General features: G+C 40.6%; 1 protein-coding gene across 4 annotated transcripts; it reads right to left on the reverse strand.

The window, feature by feature from the left end:
* Positions 1-1738: 1738 nt before the first annotated feature.
* Positions 1739-27708, reverse strand: apaf1 (apoptotic peptidase activating factor 1). Of its 4 annotated transcripts, XM_062064823.1 has the most exons (27): positions 27540-27708; positions 26788-26964; positions 26543-26711; positions 26281-26478; positions 20969-21158; positions 20746-20858; positions 18355-18486; positions 18045-18283; positions 16903-17070; positions 16685-16816; positions 16506-16619; positions 16240-16424; positions 16044-16170; positions 12706-12831; positions 12501-12641; positions 12302-12427; positions 12086-12232; positions 11882-12010; positions 9665-9790; positions 9463-9600; positions 9275-9400; positions 9077-9202; positions 6151-6282; positions 5960-6085; positions 5761-5886; positions 3188-3334; positions 1739-2604 (listed from the first exon to the last, which is right to left on the reverse strand). In XM_062064823.1, the coding sequence occupies exons 2-27, from the start codon at positions 26929-26931 to the stop codon at positions 2458-2460; spliced, it is 3774 nt and encodes a 1257-aa protein (XP_061920807.1). In that variant the 5' UTR covers positions 26932-26964; positions 27540-27708; the 3' UTR covers positions 1739-2457. The 4 variants fall into 4 exon arrangements, with proteins under 4 accessions (XP_061920807.1, XP_061920806.1, XP_061920804.1 ...); XM_062064822.1 differs by having other exon boundaries at positions 9077-9400; positions 26788-26961; XM_062064820.1 differs by having other exon boundaries at positions 9077-9400.
* Between the last annotated feature and the right edge of the window lie 182 nt (positions 27709-27890).

The following is a 27890-nucleotide window of genomic DNA, read 5'->3' on the forward strand; positions in this document are numbered from 1 at the left end:
ACTATGACAAACCTTGGAGAGGACCGCATATGTGGGTAACCCCCACCCTCTAGGGGAGACCGGAAGCAATGGATGTCGATTGGGTCTGACATAATATTGTGAAAGTCCAACACATCAGCGAAAGTCCAGTCCGTAGTGGGGCCAGCAGGAACCATCCCGAGTGGAGACGGGTCAGTAGCGTAGAGATGTCCCCATCTGATGGACAGGCTAGCGGTCCACCCCGGGTTGGGAGCAGAGTAGAAAAGAAACGGCAGATCAACTGGTCTAAAAAGGGAGTCTATTTAAAGGCTAGAGTATACAAATGAGTTTTAAGATGAGACTTAAATGCTTCTACTGAGGTAGCATCTCTAACTTTTACCGGGAGGGCATTCCATAGTATTGGAGCCCGAATAGAAAACGCTCTAAAGCCCGCAGACTTTTTTTTGGCTCTGGGAATCACTAATAAGCCGGAGTTCTTTGAACGCAGATTTCTTGCCGGGACTTATGGTACAATACAATCGTCAAGATAGGCAGGAGCTTGACCGTGTAGTATTTTATATGTAAGTAGTAAAACCTTAAAGTCGCATCTTAGGTGCACAGGAAGCCAGTGCAAGTGAGCCAGTATAGGCGTAATATGATCAAACTTTCTTGTTTTTGTCAAAAGTCTAGCAGCCGCATTTTGTACCATCTGTAATCTTTTAATGCTAGACTCGAGGCCCGAAAATATCATCTGAGAAATGGACATTGTAACAGTGTAGGTCTGACTTGGTAGGATATGTACAGAGAGCAGTGAACATAGTGAGCTCAGAAAGCATAAGAACAAGTATATACACATGATTATTTACATTTGATTAATTGCAATCCGGGGAGGGTGTTAGTTTAGGGTTGTAGTTGCCTGGAGGTGTTGGTGAGGTTTTGAAGGAGGATAGAGATGCACTTTCTTTTACACCTGTTGGGAGTGCATTCCATATTGATGTGGCATAGAAGGAGAATGAGTTAAGACCTTTGTTAGTTCGGAATCTAGGTTTAACCTGGTTTGTGGAGCTCTCCCTGGTGTTGTGGTTATGGCGGTCATTTACGTTATGGAAGTAGTTTGACATGTACTTCGGTATCAGGGAGGTGTAGCGAATTTTATAGACTACTAGGCTCAGTGCAAGTTGTTTTACTCTGTCCTCCACTCTGAGCCAGCCCACTTTGAGTTTTTTTTTTTTACTTGACAATTTATTTACTAAAATTCAATGAAGTTGTGTTCTTGTTTCGTGTTCTTTCCGCTGTACAGTTGCCACCAGAGGGCGACAAAAAATATTAATTTAACAATTAGTAAATACAATTTCGGACTAAATGGTGTAAATAACTCACCGAATGCCGAAAGAGCACATACATTTGTAGTTGCTGACCTTTGGTTCACTTAAAATCACTTCCAGGTGTTAAACTTCCCAGCTAAGGCAAGACAAATCCCATGTTGTTTTAGCTCAATGCTTTTGTTCTCTGTTTTTGTTTGCTAATTGCTTCTGGCAGAGCCTTTTACGTCGAACTCTGCTGTCTTGAGTAAGCTACATTAGCTAGCTGCTACCAGCTTTGCGACTTCCGGCCTTGAATGTTGCTCAAATGCTAACATAGCGGCTAGCTTTAGTTTAAGGCTTCTTTGTAATTGCCTATTTTCGGCTAATTTATTGTACAAATGGAACATTGACATACCTTCGCTGTGATTAGTTATAAAGTGCATCAAAATAAAGCACAAAACAGCAATAAAGTTTGATGGTCAAGTTTTACTTTAAGTTCTCCAAATGCTAGCTTTAAGAGCTTATAGCTTAAAATGACACAAATACATATTTTAATGGCTCATTAATTTCATTACACTCACATAGTACAATAACAGTATTAATAGATCCTGAGCAAGATGAAGGAAAATATGATTTGACATAGCACCATTCAAAAAGAAGAGCACATAATACAAAACAATGTGCAAAATGTTACCTTTAGTGCATGCTTTTTGGCTCTATTGATAAATCACTGAAAGCAGAGAGGCACGATTTCCCCTGTCATACCAATAATACCCTATGTGATAGATTGTCGTCCTGCTTTCAATTGCAGAAACATTAGTAAGATAAAAATACTTAAGGTTTCATTTCATCATTGAAAACATTTTTACAAACAGTTAAGAATAGTAAATATTTCTCACAGGCTTTGATTGAGGCCTTACACATATAGTATTTCATAATAATACAGTAATCCACAATAAGGCTTGTACTCTGGAGAAATATCACAATAAGTGACATTACAAAAATAATGCACTTCCAGCGGCTCAGAGGAAAATCACAAATGCTGAATTACAAACAGCCGTGTTGAAAATTGCGCACGTCTAAAAGGGACAAACGGTAGAAAATGGGTGAACGGCTCTGAATGATCCAGAAGACCTGTGAGATGTAAACTTGTGTTTTATCATGCTGGTGTTAATGTCCTGGCTGTGGGGCTAACTTAGGCCACCCTTTGAAGGACGTAAAGGATCCCGATGTTGTCGATGGTGACGAACGTGGAGAAGTCAGCTGACACGTGCATCTTCTTCAAAGCGCTTCCCGTCGGGTAGAAGGTCTGCAGGGCTTCGCCTCGGTCCACGTCCCACCACTGGATGGCAACACAAAGAGAAATAAAAAGATCAAGGGAAGAAATATACAGTATTAGTTCATATTATACACTTAAAGGGGTCATATAATGATTTGTTTTCTACATTTAAAACACTTCCTTATGGTCTACATCAGTGGTCCCCAACCTTTTTGTAGCTGCGGACCGGTCAACGCTTGAAAATTTGTCCCACGGACCGGGGGGGGGGTATTTTTTATTTTTTTAAATTTAGTTTTTGTCATAAATAAATACAATCATGTGTGTTACGGACTGTATCCCTGCAGACTGTATTGATCTATATTTGTGTTTTTTATGTTGATTTAATTTAAAAAATATATATATATATATTTATTTATTTTCTTGTGCGGCCTGGTGGTTGGGGACCACTGGTCTACATAACATGTAATCATAGATTTAGTTTCACAGACTCATTTCCAAACCGCTTTTTTTGCTCCCTTTAAAACAGTTTATTTTGAGGGGCAAACTTTGTGATTTATGAACACTGTTGAAAAACCAATTCAATTCATAAATCAAGGTTCCACTGTATTAAAAAGGTCACAAGCACGAGGGGTCCGTGTCAACTTACCTTGACGTAGCCGCCTGTGGACACCAGGAGAGAGTTGTTTGGGGAAAAGTGCAGGTCGGTCACCCAGCCTCCGTGCAGCGAATCCATTCCGTCCTTTCCGTCTTGTGTGCACACCTTCAACAAGGAGCCATCCTCCACGCTCCACAGCTGCCACAATAAAAAAAAAAGAAGCTTTTAGATTAATTCATAATTGATCAAGTCTGTTTGTCTGTGAGGCCATGAATGTGTCCTGACTGGTGATTGGATGAGCGTGAGCAAGGCAAGGAAAATTCTGTGAGAGAGTAAAAGTGGTGTTTCTCCCTCCCGAAAATACTCAAGTAAAAGTAAAATATATCCAAAAACGAAATAAATGTACACAGTAAATGTAACGTGTTACTATGCTGTACACTTCCCACGAGCAATTTTATTCAATACAATTAGTAATTGGCAGTGTTGGGTTGTTACTGAAAACCAGTAACTAGTTACAGTTACTAGTTACTTTATTTAAAAAGTAACTCAGTTACTAACTCAGTTACTCACACCAAAAAGTAATGCGTTACTGTGAAAAGTAACTATTTAGTTACTTATTTTTTTCTTATTTTTTTTTTAAGGCTCCCATTAATGCCCTTTTAGCCTTCATTTCAGTACTGTTATTGCACTGGAAAATAATACAATCTGTTGATCAACTTGTCATGCATTTGCATCAGTGAACTCAGAAAGCATTGTGGTCTACATACAACACACAAAGACAAAGATATGTTTCAAAGGGCCAATTTATTTCAGGCCAGAACAAATTGACAAAACTATTTTAAATAGCTGCAACATAACATACATAAGTAACAAACAGCATAATAACAGCATAGCTGTAAACCTGGCTTCACCCAAGGAAGGCACACATGACATACACAAAGCCTAACCAGGCATTTTTTCTCTCTCAAGGAATTCGGAAATAAAATCATGTATTCAGGAGATCAACACTGTACTGAAGCCCAGAACACTCTACACATTTCCCCAGTTTTAGTTTAGAGATAAGGAAAGATTGCCCTGGCCCACTAGGATCCCTCTTTATATCTTTGAACTTTAGAGTCTATACATTTAGAGTGATGTGATAATCAAACACTCTAGAAGTCTAGAATGAAAGAGTATATAAGAGAATTGGACAGAGTGTGTACCTTCAATGATGAGCAAAGGCAGAGTTTGGACTGTTTTCTTTAGCTCGCTTTCCATTTTTATGTACTCACTGTCCAGGTACTGGGAACATATTTTCCGTGCCATTTGCTGTTTGACGCCGGTATCATGCTAATTAGCTGCCTGAAAGCGGGCGACTCCACTGTAGAAATAGCCTGCATGTCTTCTAGCACATACACTGCGATGGCTCTATCAATGTTGTCCTGGCTAGCAGTCCCTCCGTTAAAATCCTTAAGTGGAGCTGAAGTGACATCGGAGTCTGTGTCTCTCTTTACTAGCTTCGTCGAAGCATGTTGCTTTTGTAGCTGTTTCAGCAGATTTGAATTGCTGTTTTGGGCAGTATTCCCGGGTGCGGTCACTGCTGCTGCTCACTGCTCCCCTCACCTCCCAGGGGGTGATCAAGGGTGATGGGTCAAATGCAGAGAATAATTTTGCCACACCTACTGTGTGTGTGACAATCATTAGCACTTTAACTTTAACTTTAAGTAGATGGTATCTGTGATCCAAGACACAACTTACATTTAACTAAAATGTTATTTTCTTTGTGCTTGACAAAAGAAAAGTAGTGAGAATGTCTCCATGTTAAGAAACTTGACTTCGCCATGATGTCTTGTTAGTTGTTATGAGAGTAGCGTATGTGTGTGTGTGTGTGGCCCTTTAAGATATGACAGCATGTGAGGTGAGTGACGTCAGTGAGTGAGTGGGCGAGAGAAGTGAGGGAGCGGCAACAGTGAGTGCGTGCAGGTGCTCTAGCTTGGTGGATGGCTGCGTGCAAGACACTAATAAAGTCACAAAGTTGCAACAAACCGCCAGCCTCGTCATTCACCTTCGAGTCCGGAGCTGTAAAGACCCACTGCCGGGTAAAGTGAAGGTTGTTAGCCCGAAGTACATAGGCCCTGGAGGAACGTCTCCCCTGCGCTCCTCGACTACGGTCTGGGAACCCCCCACCCACCCACACAAAGCACGCCTTTTATTTTCCTTGTGACACAGAAGGATGACACCGCAGCGCTCCAATAAAACATACTCAGATCTTCCGTTTCTAGCCGATACTACAAAAAAAATAACATAAAATAACGCAGTAACGCATATGTAGTAACGGTAACTGAGTTACTGAATATAAAAAAATAATGCGTTAGATTACTAGTTACCGCCGAAAATAACGGCGTTACAGTAACGCGTTACTTTGTAACGCGTTAGTCCCAACACTGGTAATTGGTAGTAAAGGTTCCATCTGTTTTCATATCGATCATCTTTCATTATCAGTTATTAGTGGTGATTACATACATTTTGCAATCTAAACTACCTTTAATAATTGTGTGAGACATATTTGAGTGTCCAAAATATGCGTTTCTATGCATGCATCCATTATTTAGGGATTTACTGTATACTAATTTCTGGAAACGTACCCGTATCTTACCACCGTCGTCCCCAGTCGCGAGTCGTTGCCCGTCCCAGGAAAATCGGCAGCTCCTGACGCAGTCTTGGTGCCCGCGAAGCGAGTAGACACACTGCCAAGACTCACTGTGCCACACCTTCAAGCACAAAAAAAGACCCGTTCATGTGGCGTCCAGAAAAACAGTCATTCTCCTCGTGAGCTCACGCTACCTTAGCTGTCTTGTCAGCAGAGGTGGTGGCAAAGCGACGTCCATCAGGGGAGACGTGACAGGACAGGACGGCTCCTCTGTGAGCCTCCACGTCCTGCAGCTTTTCTCCGCTTCCAAGATCCCACACCTGAGGCAGAACATGATTACTTATCACTACATTTATTTACATTTTAACAATGTTTGAGTGTTCACCTTGACCGTCCCGTCAAAGGACCAAGACAGCAATCTTGTCTCAGCAGGCGAGTCTGAGAGCAAAGAAAAGCCTCTGACTTGCTCCTTGTGGCCCTGCAGCACTTTACACTCACATGTCTGCCACCTCCACACCTGTAGGAGGTGCCAAACACCAAAAAATAGATAAATATTTGATACAGGCTTCATGCATGCTTGCATTTTTTTAACCATTTTTATTTTTAACTGCTTTTAAATTGCTGTACAGCGACCGTGAGTGACTTGAAAAGTGCCATATAAAATAAATGTATTATTATTAATAGTAATAAGAGGGGCTGCATTGTCTAATTTGCATAACTGGCAAAGTTGTACGTACATGACATTTTTATGGATGTTGTGTGAGCAAAAACTGAGCAAAAAATATGAAAAGCTAAATAAATGTTTCGAAATACAAATGTACTTTCCTGTGTCACTTCTTTTTGTTATGGCAGAGTCTCCAAAAGTGTCCTATAAGACAGGGGCAGAGGTGGGTAGAGTAGCCAGAAATTGTACTCAAGTAAGAGTACTGTTACTTTAGAGATGTATTACTCAAGTAAAAGTAAGGAGTAGTCACCCAAATATTTACTTGAGTAAAAGTAAAAAGTATGTTGTGAAAAAACTACTCAAGTACGGAGTAACTGATGAGTAACCTGTTCGTTTAATGATGACGGCAACAAATAATGCACAAAAACATAAAAATAGCAATGAGCAAATTCAGAGCCAGGAATATCTCTTAAGAAACTAAAACAATAATATATGTTAAATAATAATACATTAAGATAAAAACAATTAAGGCAAATTGAGCCACAATAACTTAACAGCACCATAGGCTCAGTAGGCAGAGATTACAAAGGAAAATAACAAGTTAGCCTTTACGCAAACCATAAACTGATAGGTGTGGGCCGCACCTGGGAACACACTGTGCACTTCTGATTGGTGTTTGTATGCATGCGTGAGTGTGTGTGCGTGTGTTTGTGTCTCTGTCTGTCTGTCTGTGAGGCTGCAGTGCGTTAATAAATGTCCCCACACGATGTACATTTGACAGTGATTCATAGCGGGGAAGCTAACATCAGCCTACGGTGACAGCCAAAATATCTACTAACGTTACTTACCGCGATGTGCTTCCTCAAATTTGATGTTGAGTTCATGTAAGCTTAAGCTTGTTGTTTGCCGCTGAAACTTTATGTGCAGTTAATCATGTGACCGATTGGCTCTGTTTGATTGGTGAAACGGAGTGAAACGTCACCAGTGACTGCATTTGATTGGTGAAACGGACTCAAACATCACCAGTGACTGCATTTGATTGGTGAAAATGAGTCAAACGTCACCAGTGACTGCATTTGATTGGTGAAACGCAGGCATGCGATAGATCGTACTTTGAAGGTCTGTCTGACAAACCAAAACAAACAAAGCGTGCATTAACAGATCGATAAAAATCAGTAGCGAGTAGAGAGCTGAATGTAGATAAATGGAGCGGAGTAAAAGTAGCGTTTCTTCTCTATAAATATACTAAAGTAAAAGTAAAAGTATGTTGCATTAAAACTACTCTTAGAAGTACAATGTATCCCAAAAGTTACTCAAGTAGATGTAACGGAGTAAATGTAGCGCGTTACTACCCACCTCTGGACAGGGGTCTTCAATGTTTTCAGGCCAAGGACAAACTGATGGAGAGCTGAAGCGTGGACATCCTATTTATATATATCATGTATGAAATTGGGATAGTGGTTTAAATTAAACTGGTCCTTAAGGTACCTTGCTACTGTGCAAGACTAAGATATTCAAATAATACAGAATAGCTCTGCTAACCGCTAGCTGGCAACTTGTTAGATTTGATTTATCGCTGGCTATCTTAAATACTAATGTGAATACGATAATGTAAAATGGTAAAAGGTCTGAATATATATATATAGCGCTTTACTGTACCTGGAAAGATACCCAAAGTGCTTTACATTGTACGTCACATTCACCCATTCACACACACTTTCACACACTGATGGCGGAAGCTGCATCATGAAAAACGCTAACCACGAACTACCAGGAGCAAGGGTTAGGCGTCTTGCCCAAGGACACAACGGCCGTGACTAGGATGGCATCTTGCAGACAAACTCCAAAAAAAAGGGCATTTGGAGCTAAATTAGGGACGGCGTGGTGCAGTTGGGAGAGTGGCTGTGCCAGCAACCTGAGGGTTCCTGGTTCAATCCCCACCTTCTACCATCCTAGTCACGTCCGTTGTGTCCTTGGGCAAGACACTTCACCCTTGCTCCTGATGGGTGCTGGTTAGCGCCTTGCATGGCAGCTCCCGCCATCAGTGTGTGAATGTGTGTGTGAATGTGGAAATAGTGTCAAAGTGCTTTGAGTTCCTTAAAAAGGTAGAAAAGCGCTATACAAGTATAACCCATTTACCATTTAAATTACGCAAAATTTACACCAGAGCATATCCAATACATAATATCCTGACCACAGGGAAGTGTTTTAAAATGTAAATAAAAATCATCATAGAAATTTGCAGAAAAATTGCAGGGGGAATATAAAAAGATTTCACGACCCACTCCTGCAGTACCTCTGCGGACCCCCTGGGGTTCACAGACTTTCTGTTAAGACCTCTGCTATGAGAACAGAGAAAGTCGCTAAATTTGAAAAAAAAACAAACAAAAAAAAACGGAATCTATAGGGGTCTAAATATGGAATGTTGGCAACACTGATCCCTGCTGCTATGTATTCATACTCTCTGGCAGACCAGTTGCATACGAGCTGTGATAAGAAGCAAAGTTACGATGCCATCTACTGTACGGAGTGGTTACAACAGTCCCATTAGAATGTGTTAATGAAAGTAGCGTCAAATCTATTTGTGTCGGTCCAAAGTGTATGGTAAACACTGGACCTTGAGAGTCTGCATGTGGGGAAGACAAACCCTGATGGTGGTGTCCTCAGATGATGTGATCAGCGTTTGGCCGCCGTGGACGAACCGGCAGTGCAGCACTGTCCTGGTGTGTCCCTGCAGGGTGGCAAGCACCTTGCCAGAGGGTATGGCCAGCACCTGGCGTGAAGAAACCACCACAAAGTTTGATGAGGTACTCATGTGAGTATTAGGCCGTATGGTTTTTTTTACCTGCACGGTGCCGTCCTCTTGACCGAAAGCCACAGCGAAAGGCTGCCGACACACGCAGGTACATCGTATCCGCGACGTCATCTCCGCCGACTGAAACAGCACCACGCCTGCTCTGCCATCACGCACCTGAAACGCATATGCACAGTAAATAAATCAACCCGGCACGCGTTAATACGCTGCCAGCTCACCTGCAGCCTGTTGCAGTTGTCTGCAGCCGAAACCACTATTTCGTCCGACCCTTCTGCTTCGGCGTCGCTGAAGTAAACATCAGCGTCTCTCTTCAGACGCACCGCTGAGGTGGTGTGCACCTTGTTTGTCTCCCACAACTGCGAGGAAAATAAGAGTTTATTCACTCTCGTACTCAAGTATGGCTTCAGAGGGTCTTATTACCCTGATAGTGTTGTCGTCTGAGCAGGAGAGCAGCTGGGAGCCGTCAGGGGAGAACTGGACTCGTTGGACCCAACTCAGGTGACCGCTGCAGTCGGCCATTTTCTTATTGGCCTCCAAGTCCCACAGCTGGAGGAGACAGGACAGTTATTTCAATCCGTCTAACACAGCCGTTTTAAGTAGATATAATAAAGTTGAGACGTCCTCTTATCTAAAAAAATTATTTTGTTGTAGCATATTGTGTTTACAGCTTACCTGTTGTCTGTCTGGAAAAGACAACGCCTCATTTGGCCTTTAACTAACATTAGCTTTATGGATTTTCCCTCTCCTGAAGTCCTCCCAGTGAACCCCCCAATCAAACACAATGGTTCTTGAACCTGGATGAAATAAACTCTGCTTCTTTCTACTCAATTTTCAGACACATTTGTGTTGTTTTTCAGATGTGTGTCTTTTTATGCAATCTAACAAAAATGTGTTTGCACAAAAAAAAAAGATTTGCAAACAAAAATAAACTGCGTTGACAACCTTTTCAGAAACTATTTGGTCAACGGGCGAGGCTTTTATAGGCTCTGATCTCTTTTTAGTCACTGTTACTGACTCTAACATATAAATTACTATGGGGATCCTGCTATATAGGTTGACTAACATCTACTGTAGTACTGTATATCCTGACTGAATCATCACATTTATCCTGGATAAACAGAAATTTTGCTTCACATTATAGGCGCCTAATCTTGTGAGGGCAGAAGTAATTGGTTTTGAGATCATTGACCGATCAATAAAAAGGAAATATTGTTCAGAAGAGGCCCTGCCCACAAGAATAAAGTTGATTTGTCAACAAAAAAAGGATTTGCAACCAGCTTGAAGAAATGCAAACTTATGTGTCATTAGAACAACTTTTCGATTTGGAAAATAAACACATATTTTCATTTTAAAAAATGTGGGGGTTTTTGCATTTTCTTTTCTAGTGCTGTCAAATTATTGTTTAAAAAAAAAAATCAGATTAATCCCATTTTGGAATTTGGATTTAATCATGATTAATCACAAGTTGTTACTAGATAGATAGATAGTACTTTATTGATTCCTTCAGGAAAATTAAAACTCACTTCCCTAATTCAAATTAACTGAAAACAGACCCCAATATTTTGACACAATGCAATCATGTTGTTAAAATGTCATAAAAAATATTTGTTTAATGTTTTACTTGAATGTATGTAATTTATTAAATAAAGACTTTATTTTATTTTTATCTGATGAAAACAGTTTTATAAAGTCCAGTCAGGGCGAACAGTTTTTTTAAGGGAAATTTGCCATCGAGCACACTCGTCGGAGTCTCCTCACTCATCTTTGTATGCATTGATCTGATCACTGACCTTATAACAAACCACGCCACCTTTCAGGTAACCATCTGCGGTTAAGGTAGTGCGTCACAATAATTTGTTGTTACGCCCCCACCCAGGAAGAAGAAAACATTTTTGCGCACCTCCTGACTCTCCGCCGCGACTATAAATTGTCTATAACATTTTTATAAGTACACTTCTGCACAACATTGTCTCCTTGTTAATGTTAAATAAAAATAAAAAAGAAATATAGATCAACTTACAAGAAATAATAACTTTATAAACATTGTTTTTTAGTCTGTAACAGAAAATATTTAAAGTGCACTTAATTGTCTGAATTACAAAATATATATATTATATTATTCAAACTATAAAAAATTAAACGAAATAAACACAATAAATATTATTCAATTCAAATTGATCAGCAACATTGACTCAGATGCACAATATGTAAAATACTTTAACCTACAAAACCATAATGAATAAAAACATTTTAGCCCTTTTTTTTTAATGAAAATGAGGAAGTCAGGATTAATGTCTACAATGAGCACATTTTGTAGTGCACAGCTTTTCGAAGCTAGGTTTGAAGCATGATACTGCATAATACTAATAAAGCATGTTTCCCCAGGGTGTACTAATCTGCGTTCATACATGAATAATACGATAATTTTTTTGTGAATAATCACATGAATTAAGTCGTTATTTTTTTACAGCCTTACTTTTTTTCTGATTTCAAATCCATTATCTTTATTTATGATTTTTTTTTGTTTGCAAATACATTTTTGTTTTATTGCATAAAATGTAAAATATTTCTCTCCACACTAGAGCCCCTGGTACTCGAGAAGATCACTGCTAGGACTGCATGGCAGCCATGTTGTACCTCCACCGCGTAGTTAGAGAAGGCGATAGCCAGCAGGTTGCTGGTGGGACAGGCGTGGCAGTATTGCACCATGCTCAAACGACCCGGTCTGATCTCCAACAGCATCTGCGACGTCTCCACGTCCATCACCTGTCACGTTACAAAACAAGCATAAACAATCGCATTATGGACACAGGATTGGACGGCGATTTGCACAAAGCTTACCAGGACGGCACTCCGGACGGCGCACACGACACACTTGCCGTCAGCTGTCCATGTGCTGCATTTGACTGGGACTTCCTCGCTAGCGTCCGAGCACCACTGCCGCACGTTGATGGTCTTCCACTCGTTGGCGGAGGACGCCAGAAAAAGCTGCATAAGCACTTTTTAGAGTGTTTTCCAAAGCTTACTCTGATAAACATGAATTATCGTGACAATCACCTTGACGGTACCGTCGTTGGAGGAGGTGGACAGGTAGGCATCGTCGGGGGAGAAACAGCAGTGGTTGACGGGCTGAAGGTGGCCGAACATGGTGTTTTGTGAGGAAGGCTTGTTGAGGTTCCAAAGCTGCACAGACAGGCAGAAAATCCACTGTCGGTTTCCAGTGCAAAACTGTACATAACGGCGGTGTTCAACGCACCTTGACGTTCAAAAATTTATCATTGGAGCAGGTGGCCAGCAGGAGGCGCTTTGTCGTGTTAGTAAACTGACAGTGGTTGACCTGCTCTTCGTGCTCCTCCACAAAGGCCCTCAGTAGCATGCCGCGCTCCATGTTCCACACCTACAAAAATACAAAGAGGGTTCCTTCTCCGAAATAATGTGCTGAGGCAAAGAAGGGAGTTTACCTTCACTTTTCTGTCGCTGGAGCAGGTCGCTAGGAGGCGGTCATCCGGAGAGAAGGCGCAACAGAGAACCTCGTCATCGTGGGCCTGGATTTCCGTGAGCTTCTCGCCGGAGGTACTTCTAAACACCTGGAGGTGTAAAAGGTCATAAAAGTGTAGTAGGTGTTAGGGGAATATTTTCCCATCTTTGAGCACAATGGAACGCCTTAGAAGTTACTAGCTTTGGCCTTGGTTCTGCTCGAAAAAGAGAACTATGATCTCACCATTTTCATTACCTTTGCGCGCACACACATATTATCCCCTCTAGTTTTAACGGTGTCAGGATCTACCAGGTGCGGAGAGTGAGAATGGACAAGAATGTGTGGGTGCTCAACAAACACGCCAAAACTTTCAATTTGATCTACGCAAAGGTGAGACTGCAAAAGGAACACAAGCATATGTGAGACGACTCCGGACTTTAGACGACTTGATCTCTTCTCCAACACTGGTATTGCTATTGTTTGTATTTACTCCTTTGTATAGAATAAATTGTTAATCTTTAATTCTAGGCACCTCTCATTATTTAGACAGTCCAAGAACTAAATAATCTGGGAGGACTCTTTTCTGAAAAAGGGAGGGTCCCAATACAAGGGTTTCTCGATACAACTTTTGCACTTCCAATACAATACCAATATTGGAGCTTTAAATACTGGCCGTTATAAACATTAATCAGATACAATATCAGTACGAGTCATGGTACATACTTTAATATTTCATTGTGTGAATGTTAAAAAAGGTTTGATGAAGTGAAAGAACAATGGCAGGTATAAAAACACAAACCTTATGACAGTGTGGGTGACACTTATCGGCCACAATAATTCATTAAATTAAGGTCATGGCACAGTAGGTTGAATGATGCGGACACAGTAGTTACTTGATACTTTTTATACAGTGTCCCTCGATTTACAAACCGCTCACTGTACAAAACTTTTCAAATTACGAACCGCACACCAAATAAAAATGTGCTTTAATGTATGAATCTTGTTTTAGTGAACGTTTCATCAACCCATTGCGTGTCTCACTCTCCAATACTCAGGGTGCATTCCATTTACCTCGAAAGTTAGAAGTTCGAGCTGGCATTAATGACACAGCTGAGTTACAGTATTAGTGTTCCAGTTATGAAGTCTGAAATCAAAATGACCACATTTACAAAAAATATCTTTACGCTTGCCTTATCTGAGTATAAACAAGTTCTGGACATATGTGCGCTCCTTCTGCAACCTTCAAACACGGTGGATTTGGGGCGGTATAGCTCGGTTGGTAGAGCGGCCGTGCCAGCAACTTGAGGGTTGCAGGTTCGATCCCCGCTTCCGCCATCCTAGTCACTGCCGTTGTGTCCTTGGGCAAGACACTTTACCCACCTGCTCCCAGTGCCACCCACACTGGTTTGAATGTAACTTAGATATTGGGTTTCACTATGTAAAGCGCTTTGAGTCACTTGAGAAAAAGCGCTATATAAATGTAATTCACTTCACTTCACTAAAAAGGAAACCCCAAGACGCCATTGCTATCGATTTAGTAGATATATACCACATAAAAAAAAATAATTTGCAGCACACTAACAATACTATATACTGTATACTATGTGTTAGAGCCATTTACTCTTTCTGTCCGTCAAATTCATGACGTCACTGAAGGGGTTGGCTAAAGGCCAAGTGCCAGTCTACTTAGGGAGGGGCTGGGATCTTGCTCAGGTGTTGCTGAGTGGAGGCGCAACAGTTTTTGACTGTGTCAGGCTATTATTTGTTTGCTCCCGTTTATTTTCCGGTTTTGTTACAAAGTGAGTTTGATTTACGTGACTGTATGTTAATAAATATTTGTGTTAAACATGGACACAATTCTGGACATCAATTATTAGCCAACTGCACACGTCTAAAGTAGCTTCAGTTATTTTCGGCAACCAGTAGCAGTAAGAGTATAGGACTTTACCGCTACACCGCGGGGGCGGCATGGCGTAGTGGGTAGAGCAACCGTGCCAGAAACCTGAGGGTTGCAGGTTCGCTCCCCGCCTCTTACCATGCCGTTGTGTCCTTGGGCGGGACACTTCACCCTTGCCCCCGGTGCCACTCACACCGGTGAATTGAATGATGAATGATAGGTGGTGGTCGGAGGGGCTGTTGGCGCAAATTGCAGCCACGCTTCCGTCAGTCTACCCCAGGGCAGCTGTGGCTATGAAAGTAGCTTACCACCACCAGGTGTGAATGAATGATGGGTTCTACATGTAAAGCGACTTTGGGTACTTAGAAAAGCGCTATATAAATCCCAGGTATTATTATTATTATATATGTACATCTAACAATACAACATATATGGCCGATTTAGTGGGACAAAAACTAGCCAGAAGTTCCAATAACGGATATTACAGAAGCTCCTATTATTGTTTACACTCAGAGCAGTCATCCTTGAAGCCAACTCGAGGGTGGTGAGGACACGCCGACTTTCCGAGTAGAAAATTAGACTTTGGCAGCGTTCCAGTTAAAACTTCCAACGAGGAACTCAGAAATTCCAACCTTCTCAGTTCTGCTATGTGGGCATTTTATAAATGAGTTTTGCTAACTGAAAAGGCCAAGAAGATTGATTGACAAGGTGAAGTGGATTTAATATTTTATTCTTGAATAATTTAGCAACTTGGCTGTTAAATCTAACATCACCCTCTTGTCATGTTCGTTTGACATACAGTACTTCAAAGTACTTCATGATATGTTTAATGCGTACAAGCCTTGGCTAAAATATGGACTTTTGTCGAAGCTGGAACTTATTATTCATGTTTACATTGTTTCTTATGGAAAAATGCACTTCAATATACAAACTCTTGTATTTACAACCCCTGTTCAAGAACATATTAAGTTCATACATACAATTGTATGTGTAAGTAATATGCAAATATAATTATTTGATACTTGTTCATTTTGACAAATGTGCTGTTTTAGACTGTAATATTGTTCAATTAGTTAGACTTATTATGTATGTCTAGCTTGTGTGCTACTGTGTGCTTAGCTGTTGTGTAGCTGCGAGCTAACACGTCCTACCATCTTTACCTTTTGTAAATTACTTGATCAAAATAGAAACAAATACCAACCATGTGTGCTTATTGGAGGATATTTAGATGTTAACTGGCTGTCCAGCTTTGCACACGTAAACATGCTGCATGACTGTTTGTATCAGAGCTAATATCAGAGATTTTAGATAATCCGATCCGTTCTTTGCTGATATCGGACCGAAATTCAATAATAATATTGGATGGAGACACCCTTAAATTATAGTATTGACTTCCTGACTTCTCATTTGTCCAAATAAGATACCTTGACCGTCTTGCTTGCGCCGCAGGAGACAATCTTGGTCCCATCGTGGGAGAAGCAGGCAGCGTAGACGGAACTCTGCTGAGGTTGGATCACCAGACGGCACAGGCTCTCCACGCCGCTTTTACTTCTGCGCACAGAAAACAAACTTTATATCAAAAGAAAATGCGGGTCAAAAAAGGCTTTCTTCCATGCTTACAGCAGATCAAAGTAGAGTTTCCCGCTTCTGGCCCGGTTCTGCGCCTGCTGTAGAGCCTGTTTGTAGACTTCCGAGGTCTGCGGCTGCGACAGAGCAAGCTGAACTATGTCAGGGAAAGGACGCTGCTCCAGCTGGTGGCCACTCAGCGACAAAAACTCCTGGAAATGACTGAGCATTTCGCTCTTCTGAAAGGGGATACAATAAAAAACACTCCTTCCTTACTTCAGCCGTAGTTCACATTACAGATAATTGAAGACTCTGCTGACCTCTTTGTCCAGAATAGGTCCATAGTCCACAAAGTCATTAATCAAATGAGCCGGACCTAGTATCTTGGCCTTTAGGGCGACCCAATCCAAAGAGAACATGAGGGAAAAGAGCTCCTGTATAGAGTAGTTGTAGTCATCATCAGGAATATGGATGTCATTTTTAGATAGGTGTGTGTTACCTGGGAGAGGTTGGCTTTGGCCATGTGGTAGGTCAAAAACCGAATCCAGTAGAGGCACTCTACATCTCCTGATGTGGGTGGGGTATGGCTGTAGTGCTGTTGGTATTGACGCACCACTTTGGTGTGAAGGTTCTAACACACACACACACACAAGCGTGCACACGTCAGCCAAATCCAGCAGTTTTGTGTTGCAAACCTCAGTTGACCTCCGTACGGACCTCCAGGTGGGCGTGGTTCTGCTCGGCCAGAAAGTCCAGCTGGAGGTCGTGCAGGTAGTACAAGTACGGTCTGCTGTGACTGTCCACAAACAGCAGAGATTTGTTGACAAACTCCTCTAGAATGTCCTCCACCTCCTCCGTCTCCAAACCCCACAGGACGGACAAGACCTGAAAAGACCAACAGTACCAGAACAAAGAGTCATTTGGATGGGTTCACGCCCATATGAGCAACGTCGACCTAAGTTAGCTATATCTAAACAAACTACAGCCAATTGAAAAACTTTTATTTTATTTTGTTTTGTCCATCATCAACTTTAATACTTTGGGGACAATTTAGGATACTTGCTACTATGTATATTCTAGTATATAAGTGACTTTATAAGCTAATTTATTATCTACTGTACGGGTCGCTAACCTGTCGATCGCGATTGACCATGTATGTACATGTATATACATATATACATACATATGTATACATATATACACATACATATATATATATATATACCTGTATACATATATATATATACATACACATACATATACACATACACATATATACATACATATATACACATACATATATATATATATATATACATGTATATATATATACATACACATCCATATACACATACATACATATATATACATACACACATATATATATATATATACAGTATATACACACACATATATACTGTATGTATATATATATATACACACACACATATATACATACATACATACACACACACACACATATACATATACAGTATATACATATATGCATAAATATATACACATATACATATATATAGAGGTATACACATATACTGTATATATACACACACATACATACATATAAATATAATAAATAACAAATAAAATAATAAATAAATAATAAATAAAATATAAATACTGCACTTTGAACACCCTGCTCTTAATGCAAAAGGGCTTTGCACACACATTGTGTTGTTCTTGTGTCTTCTCCGGAAATAACTTTCTTTATGCAGCCATTTCGTGTTACAGCGCTACCTGCTGTTCAGGCATGGACCTACAAATGCATTTTCATGATAAAAACTAATTGAAAATTAATCCCTTCGCTGCCCCCACTATTGATTGCATACAATCCTACTCACCTTAGCAGGAATTTTGACGTCCTTCTCAAACACAGCGAGGTCCCTGTAGAACTCTCGATGTTCGTCGGGAAGCACCTCAATGCTAGCGGACATGGCCTGGTCCAGCGCGTCGTAGTCGTACGAAGACGACTTCCGTATGCGCTTGAACTGCTTCTGCTGCAGCTGACGCAAGTAGTAGCACCAGCGGTCGGGTTTCTCTTTGAGCAGTGCTCCGATAAGCGAGACCACCAGAGGCGAGCCTGTAGGGGCAAAGGAGCGCTAAAATTGACCAGAATTTTTTAAAATGTATTTTTTTTTGTAATGTGATTACCTTTGCATTCTTTCACGATGCTCGGAGCCTCTTTTGGTAGTCCCTCAGGTGTGCTTCCGGTGTACAAGGCAATAATCTCCAGTGCCTTCTTGTCATCCAGACCACTAGCAACCTCTACTTCGTACTTAACACCTGGTTGAAGCAGGTACAACTTGGTAGAGGTGGGTACAGTAGCCAAAAATGTACTTAGGTAAGAGCATTGTTACTTTAGAGTAATATGACTCAAGGAAATATAAAAAGTATTCACCTAAATATTTAAGTAAAAGAAAGTCAGTATTCAGTGAAAAAACTGAGTAACTTCTGATTTATTTGGTCGTTATTTTTAATGGCACTTGGAGTACAACTCTAGTTGGTGTGTGTGTATGCATTTGGGCGACAGAGAGCTATAGAGACACAGCTACAGGATGTACTGTACCACAAAAGATGCATATTTGATGATGAATAAGAGAAACTAGATAGTCACCTTGAGACCCTCACCCGGAAACTTAATAATCAGGTTAGAAGTCAAGAAGAAATAATGGACTCAGATTTAAACTTTAACAGTCACATTAAGTCAACTACATCAGCAGCGTTTTACCACCTGAAAAACATTGCCAAAATCAAAGGAATAATATCTAAGTCAGACTTAGAAAGACACATCCATGCCTTTGTCTCCAGCAGGTTAGACTACTGTAATGGCCTTCTCACTGCGCTCTCGAAACCAGCTGTAAAGCAGCTGCAGTACATCCAGAATGCTGCATCTTGAGTCCTGACTAGAACCAGGAAATATGATCATATAAGTCCAGTGCTTATGTCACTACACTTGCTTCCTGTTGCTCAGATGATAAACAAACTTTAAAACAGCTCTGTCCAGGGTGTACCCCGCCTACCGCCCGAATGCAGCTGAGATAGGTTCCAGCACCCCCCGCGACCCCGAAAGGGACAAGCGGTAGAAAATGGATGGATGGATGCTTGTGTACAAGTCTTTTCATGGTCTTGTGCCAAAGTACATCTCTGACATGTTAGAACCATATGAACCATCTCGGGCTGTGAGAACCTCAGGGAGTGATCTCCTGCTGGTGCCCAGAGTCAGGACTAAACATTGTGGGACGGCGTGGCTCGGTTGGGAGAGTGGCCGTGGCAGCAACCTGAGGGTTTCTGGTTTGATCCACACCTACTACCAACCCCGTCACATCCGTTGTGTCCTTGAGCAAGACACTTCCTCCTTGCTCCTGATGGGTCGTGGTTAGGGCCTTGCATGACAGCTCCCGCCATCAGTGTGTGAATGTGTGTGTGAATGAGTGAATGTGGAAATAGTGTCAAAGCGCTTTAAGTACCTTGAAGGTAGAAAAGCGCTATACAAGTATAACCCACATATATGGTGAGGCTGCATTTCAGTTTTATGCTCCTAAAATCTGGACTAGTCTTCCAAAAGATGTGGGACAGGCCTCATCGTTGGCAATGTTCAAATCAAGGCTGAAAACACTTTTATTTTATTGTGAATATGACAACTGAAATTGTTTTATTTACACTCTTTATCTGATTTTGATTATGGCTGTTTTATGTTTATTTTCTGATTGGAATTTGAATTATGATTATTTTATTTCATCGAATGCAGCTGGGATAGGCTCCAGCACCCCCGCGACCCCGACAGGGACAAGCGGTAGCAAATGGATGATGGATGGATGTTTGCCTTCTTTAAAGCACTTTGCATACGAATGGTGCTCTATGAATAAACGTGCTTTGCCATATTTTATGATCACTCATAATGTCATAACAAAGTTAATATTAACGTATGCGCAACTGAAACATCTACAACTTCCTGCAACATGTTTTCTATAATTGGAAGTGAAATTAATGTAGGCTGAAATGTGAACATTTCTACTGACATAGATGACAGCACATAATATAAATGTTTTTCACAGTATCAAAGTAAACAAGAGCTTCGTCCCATCTGACTGCCAGTCCCACCCCGTCGTGTCACTTTTTACAATGTGTAGTTTGAGGGTGGTTATGTGACTACCAGGCTCTGTTTGATTGGTGAAATGGAGTCAAAGGTCACTAGTGCTTATGTTGGATTGGAGAAAGAGAGTCATGTGACAGTGCCCGATGGAAGTAGTATTTTCTAACAACCCAAAATAATTAGTCGTTGCAAGCAGGAATTAATAGATTATAAATACATTTAATGATGATTTAAATAAAAGTACAAATTGGAATGAAAGTCAATGTAACAAAGTAAAAGTAGTGTTCCCTTTCCATGTAAGTATTCAAGTAAAAGTAAAAAGTAGGTTGCATTATAACTACTCTGACAAGTACAACATTTATCCAAGTAAATGTAACGGAGTACATGTAGCGCGTTACTACCCACCTCGGAACTTGGCAAAATAGAGGCAAACCAAAATAAGCACATACCGCTAACGGAATCAGCAAGGCTTCTGTTTCTGGTGGTCAGCAGAATGCGACAGTTGATATCAAATGATTTGAGCACCGTGCTGTCCCAAATGTCGTCCAGAACCAGCAGAAATCTGGAGAGACGTGGGAGAGATACATAATTACAAACAAACTGTAAATATTGTTTAATAGACGGTGGATCCCTATGTTTATATCGAACATTCAAGTACGAGTGAAGATAAACCTTGGGTATCTGCGTAGCATGAGGAAGCGCAGGCGTTCCTTGGCCTCGTCCAGAGAGGTGGGAGGCCGGTGAAGAAACTGGGTGTCCAGGCTCTGCTCCAGGCGAAAGCACAGCGCTTGGATCTTCACCAGCAGGTCGGCTTTGTCCAACTGGCCGATGGATAGCCATTGGACGCTTCCTTGGAAACACTCTGTACGTGGAGACGAGAAGATGGGTCATGAACTTTGATACACTTTGTACGTTAAACATGCTGAAAGCTATCCATTGTGCACAATTTCCATTTTGTTTTCCCTAATAACAGGGTTTTTACTTGCACTTCGCCTGCTGTCGCTGCATCCTGGGGCCTCGACTATGGTATGCGCCGCAGCGGTACCTCAGTTGTAATACACTTTTTCACCACTTGCAGCAGTAATGACAATATCAAACAAACAGAAGAAGTCTGGAGCTAAAGTCATAAAAATGTTTCTTTAGCGCAAAAATTATGACTAAAGTGGTGAAGCTGTATTTTTATTTGCAATTACATTTTGACAGTTTATTTAAGGAAAAAATATATATGTATATATTTATTAATATTTCGTATTAATTTTGTTGAAATGTATTTATTTTAGCGCTGCTTAGTTGTATGTACATTTATTTTTCTTCAGATCTTATGGGTATCAGTATATTTGATTAGTATTTATTTTTGTAATCAGCCGGACAATGAGCCTTAATAATAATCTTTGTGATTAAAACATGGTTCATATAATTTTACAAGGTCTATCCTCTTATACTGTAGTATAGTTAGATATAATTATTGAATACGATCAAAATCAAGAGTAAGATTACTAATTCATTGCTATTATTTGAGTGGATCCTGGTCCCCTCTGTAGTGGAAAAGTTGGCCCCGAGGTCGAAAAGGTTAAAAACCACTGGTCTTGACCAACAACTCTCCACCAAAACGTAACACCAATGTTGGTCAATATTTGCTAAGCTACCTTGTCAGCTTTGTGTTGTAGCTGCCAAGGCAAATAAATATTGATTTACTATTTAGAAATAGATCATAATAATGATTTTACTTATTTTTAATTTAAAAGTGAGCGGCTGTCAAAAAATGACTACACTTTCGACACCCCTGTTATAAAGGCTTTTCACCTGCAAACTGAAATTATTGAAATGTACATTAAAAACAAGGTAACCTGAATTGAATTTAACCAATTTAAGCCCTGGAGGGGTCCAGGAAGGTCCCAAATGGTCCCAATGATAAATGGGGTGCCCAAAGAGGTCCTAAATGCACCCAAAAGGGTCATAGGTCCTGGCGCTGACCTTTTAGAGCACCGGGACCTTTAGGGGTAAGCCCGTTTTAGGGTTCTTTGGGATGTTTAGGGGAAAATAGTCCTTCTTGGGGTAATTTGGGACCTTTAGGTCTCTTAGTCATTTTCTGAGACTGGACTTCCTTGTACACAAATAAATAGGCCCCAATCATTTTGACAATTTATGGTAAAAAAAGTGTCCCTAAAATTCCCAGCCCTATTTTATAAGTGCCCCAACCAATCAGAGAAATGTGTTATTACCAAGCACGCGCCTACCCCGGATTGGCAAAAATCTGTGAATAATGATCAATCAATCAATCAATGTTTATTTATATAGCCCTAAATCACAAGTGTCTCAAAGGGCTGTACAAGCCACAACGACATCCTCGGTACAGAGCCCACATACGGGCAAGGAAAAACTCACCCCAGTGGGACGTCGGTGAATGACTATGAGAAACCTTGGAGAGGACCGCATATGTGGGTAACCCCCCCCCTCTAGGGGAGACCGAAAGCAACGGATGTCGAGTGGGTCTGACATAACATTGTGAAAGTCCAGTCCACAGTGGATCCAACACATCAGCGGGAGTCCAGTCCACAGCGGGGCCAACAGGAAACCATCCCGAGCGGAGACGGGTCAGCAGCGCAGAGATGTCCCCAACCGATGCACAGGCTAGTGGTCCACCCGGGGTCCCGGCTCTGGACAGCCAGCACTTCATCCATGGCCACCGGACCTATGCGACTCCCCCTCGCAAGGGACAGGGGAGAAGAGGAGAGAAGAAAAGAAACGGCAGATCAACTGGTCTAAAAAAGGGGGGGTCTATTTAAAGGCTAGATTATACAAATGAGTTTTAAGATGGGACTTAAATGCTTCTACTGAGGTAGCATCTCTAACTGCTACCGGGAGGGCATTCCAGAGCACTGGAGCCCGAACAGAAAACGCCCTATAGCCCGCAGACTTTTTTTTGGCTCTGGGAATCACTAATAAGCCGGAGTTCTTTGAACGCAGATTTCTTGTCGGGACATATGGTACAATACAATCGGCGAGATAGGCTGGAGCTAAACCGTGTAATATTTTATACGTAAGTAGTAAAACCTTAAAGTCGCATCTTAAGTGCACAGGAAGCCAGTGCAAGTGAGCCAGTATAGGCGTAATATGATCAAACTTTCTTGTTTTTGTCAAAAGCCTTGCAGCCGCATTTTGTACCAACTGTAATCTTTTAATGCTAGACATAGGGAGGCCCGAAAATAATACGTTACAGTAATCGAGACGAGACGTAACGAACGCATGAATAATGATCTCAGCGTCGCTAGTGGACAAGATGATGTACCTTATGCTGTGCGATATAACGATATATGTATCGTGGTACAATATACAAATGTCTATTCAATATAATTGTCTATCACAGTGATTCGCAAACAGTGGTTTGTATACCACTAGTGGTACGTGGGCTTCATATAGTGGATCGCCAAAGAATCACTTGATTAAAGTACAGTGTTTTGAGATTCCTACGTTCAAACAGCGTTACTGTTCAAACTGAGTGTAATATTACAGTGGCCAAAAATATTAAATATGCTTGGTAAATAAAACCTCTGCTTTGTTTTAATGAATACTTAGGCCTGCTATGCTACTGTATCTTAATGTTGGTCATTATGGTGATACTTGTTGAGCCAAGTTTTTTCCGAGGTGGTACTAGGTGAAAAAAAAGTTTAAGAACCACTGATCTATAGTTTATATTGTAATTTTTTTAATTCCGTAATTGGTGCCAAAAAGAGGGAAAAATTACTTATTTGTTGGGATTTCATTTGGATTAAAAACCAAACAACAATAAACAGCAAAACATGACGCCACTGAGTTGTTGCTAGCGACTTTAACATGTCTAATATTTTCTATCATTTGAAAATACAACATGAAGAACAGTAAAGAGAGTCACATTCGATGTGCGGGGAAATTGTGGGCACTGGACGAAGTAACAAGGCACTAATACATAAATGGCGGGGCTTGTTTGAATTTGCGTGAATTGGCACGATGGTTCCTGGAGGGATTGGGACAAAGTACCATAAAAAGCACATTTTTTAAAAGCCGAATACTGAACCACAAATAGGCGGCGAAGATGTGCTGTAGTGAAATACGGCCACCAGGATAATGAGCATATTGTGCCAATCAAAACCGGGCATTTAATGGCTTTTTTTGGTTGTACAGGTGTGTCCATTATGCAATTACCGTAATTTCCGGACTATAAGCCGCTACTTTTTCCCCTCGTTCTGGTCCCTGCGGCTTATACAAGGGTGCGGCTTATTTACGGCCTGTTCTTCTCCGACACCGACGAAGAGGATTTCGGTGGTTTTAGTACGCAGGAGGAAGACGATGACACAATGATTAAAGACTGACTTTTCATATACTTTTCATATATAACGTACAAGCGAGCACTTTGTATTACTTTGCACCGTTGTATTATTTGTACTCTGCACGAATGCTGTTCGCCATGTCAAAGATGTGAAAGTTTGATTGAATGATTGAAAGATTTATTGTTAATAAATGGGACACTTTGCGTTCCCAAACAGTCATCTCTGTCCCGACAATCCCCTCCGTGGTAGCAGGAACCCCTATATCAGGGGTCACCAACGCGGTGCCCGCGGGCACCAGGTAGCCCGTAAGGACCAGATGAGTAGCCCGCTGGCCTGTTCTAAAAATAGCTCAAATAGCAGCACTTACCAGTGAGCTGCCTCGATTTTTTTAAATTGTATTTATTTACTAGCAAGCTGGTCTCGCTTTGCTCGACATTTTTAATTCTAAGAGAGACAAAACTCAAATAGAATTTGAAAATCCAAGAAAATATTTTAAAGACTTGGTCTTCACTTGTTTAAATAAATTCATTCATTTTTCTACTTTGCTTCTTATAACTTTCAGAAAGACAATTTTAGAGAAAAAATACAACCTTAAAAATGATTTTAGGATTTTTAAACACATATACCTTTTTACATTTTAAATTCCTTCCTCTTCTTTCCTGACAATTTAAATCAATGTTCAAGTAATTTTTTTTTTTTATTGTAAAGAATAATAAATACATTTTAATTTAATTCTTCATTTTAGCTTCTGTTTTTTCGACGAAGAATATGTGTGAAATATTTCTTCAAACTTATTATGATTAAAATTCAAAAAAATTATTCTGGCATATCTAGAAAATCTGTCGAATCAAATTTAAATCTTATTTCGAAGTCTTTTGAATTTATTTTAAAATTTTGGTTCTGGAAAATCTAGAAGAAATAATGATTTGTCTTTGTTAGAAATATAGCTTGGTCCATCCATCCATCCATCCATTTTCTACCGCTTATTCCCTTTGGGGTCGCGGGGGCGCTGGAGCCTATCTCAGCTACAATCGGGCGGAAGGCGGGGTACACCCTGGACAAGTCGCCACCTCATCGCTTGGTCCAATTTGTTATATATTCTAACAAAGTGTAGATTGGATTTTAACCTATTTAAAACATGTCATCAAAATTCTAAAATTAATCTTAATTAAAAAAAATGACTAATGATGTTCCATAAATTCTTTTTTAAATTTTTTTCAAAAAGATTCGAATTAGCTAGTTTTTTATCTTCTTTTTTTTGGTTGAATTTTGAATTTTAAAGAGTCGAAACTGAAGATAAACTATGTTTCAAAATGTAATAGTCATTTTTTTCGTGTTTTCTCCTCTTTTAAACCATTCAATTAAGTGTAAATATCATTAATTATTAATAATAACATAGAGTTAAAGGTAAATTGAGCAAATTGGTTATTTCTGGCAATTTATTTAAGTGTGTATCAAACTGGTAGCCCTTCGCATTAATCAGTACCCAAGAAGTAGCTCTTGCTTTCAAAAAGGTTGGTGACCCCTGCCCTATATACTACGCTAATTACACATCAAAACCCTGCGGCTTATAGTCGGGTGCGGCTTATATATGGAGCAATCTGTATTTTCCCCTAAATTTAGCTGGTGCGGCTTATAGTCAGGTGCGGCTTATAGTCCGGAAATTACGGTAGTCACCTTCAATGAGTCGGTGGTCTCGGACAGCTTCAGCAGCTAGAACAGATTTGCCTGACCCGGCCATGCCGAACACTGTCACCCAGCCCGCTTCCTTTTGGAGACGGTACAGTTTCTCCCGGATCCCGTTGACCAATTCTGGTCGGTTGACAAAGACCACTGGCCTCTGAGGCACCCCACCTTCACTGAGCACTGTTTGGACTGTCAGAAGAGGAGGAAATTGTGATGCATGACGTCACGCCGCAATGTGAAGAGGGTTTCTCACCATAGCTTTCTGAATAACTCTGAAAGGCGCCAGGAATGCCGTCGTGCAGCAAGCTGGCCAAATCCTCATAGGCCTCCTTGACCAGGGCATTGTAGAAGGAGATGAAAGCATTGTTGTCCTTCTTGAAGAGCAGTCCCAGCAGCGCCACTGCCTGATCTTTCCTCGTCGTCTGGATTTTGTTGTTAAATTTGACAAATTATTCACAAATTAAGTAAGAAAATGCAAGAATGTGCAAATTCGCTAACCAGGGAGCTGATGCGCTCCTCCTCCTCCCCAGTCAGCACGCCGTCACTGATCATGTGATCCATCAGGTAAGAGGGCTTGATGTCCTGCTCCAGGTTGCGGCGGTGGCGAAGCAGGCAGCTCCGCGCACTTTCGTCCAGCACCATCTGCGGTCAGTGCACACACCATGCAGGGAGCTTCTGAACCGATGGAGAAACTTCATTGTTAAATCTGGACATATTGTTGTGTTATCTGCCTGCAAAATCGGCTTTTGATTTAACACATCTCTGGATTCAGGTTCTTTGCAAAAAATTTTGGAACCAAAAAGCTGATTTGCCACTGGGTTTAACACGTTTTAGTAAGTCTCACAAGAGAATTTAGATAATACAGTCGAAAATCAACAAATTCCTGTGTTCAGTAATGGAGGCCAAACAGGAAAATATGAGAACAGACATAATACAGAAATAATAAATTGTTGATTAGAGTGCAATTAATGGCTACCAATTTTTAACATATATCAATTAGCATGAAGAGCCAAACTAATTTTAGAATACGTAAGTAGCACCAACTTTTTTTTTTTTAAACAAATTATGCATACACATTTTTACTTACAATTATTTCTGCCTTTGTTTGATTCAAATTGCCTTCTATAGTAAATACAAACTAAAAATAAAACTACAGTTTTACAAAACGAAACACTACACGCATACTGTTCATGTCGAGACAAGTTCTCTCTAAAAAGAAACAAAGAAAGTAGCCAAAGACGGATACTTACGACTTTTTTTCTTTACTCTACTGGGAAGAATATTAATTCGAGTGAAACTGGCTGTAGTTATAAGTTATTGTATAATAAAAAGCGTAGTAAAACTAAATTATACTACTCGCTATTGTAGCCTCACACCCAAATTCTGAGAGGCTACTTCCTGGTTGCAGAGCAACAACAACTAGCCCGCGGGAGATTAACCAATAGTGTGACAGCATTTAACCACATGGTATATGAGGTCATTCGTTTTCCTTGTATGTCACTGGGCAGACCGCTGATGCCTTCAAAGACGACAATTTTTCTAGGAAATCGAAGTCTATTTGGTAAACTCCATTTAAATCTACATTAACTCGTATATATTAT

This window comes from Entelurus aequoreus, linkage group LG12, assembly GCF_033978785.1.
Source record: "Entelurus aequoreus isolate RoL-2023_Sb linkage group LG12, RoL_Eaeq_v1.1, whole genome shotgun sequence".
Taxonomy (NCBI): domain Eukaryota; kingdom Metazoa; phylum Chordata; class Actinopteri; order Syngnathiformes; family Syngnathidae; genus Entelurus; species Entelurus aequoreus.

What these genes read in the sequence shown, in the direction of transcription:
- apaf1 (XM_062064822.1), bottom strand. Translation starts at nt 26,931, where the DNA reads ATGGTGCTGGACGAAAGTGCGCGGAGCTGCCTGCTTCGCCACCGCCGC. An exon ending in GACCTATTCTGGACAAAGAG is followed by an intron (nt 16,425 to 16,505) that starts GTCAGCAGAGTC and finishes ATCCCCTTTCAG; the next exon opens with AAGAGCGAAATGCTCAGTCA. An exon ending in ATAAATTTTTGAACGTCAAG is followed by an intron (nt 12,428 to 12,500) that starts GTGCGTTGAACA and finishes CTGTCTGTGCAG; the next exon opens with CTTTGGAACCTCAACAAGCC.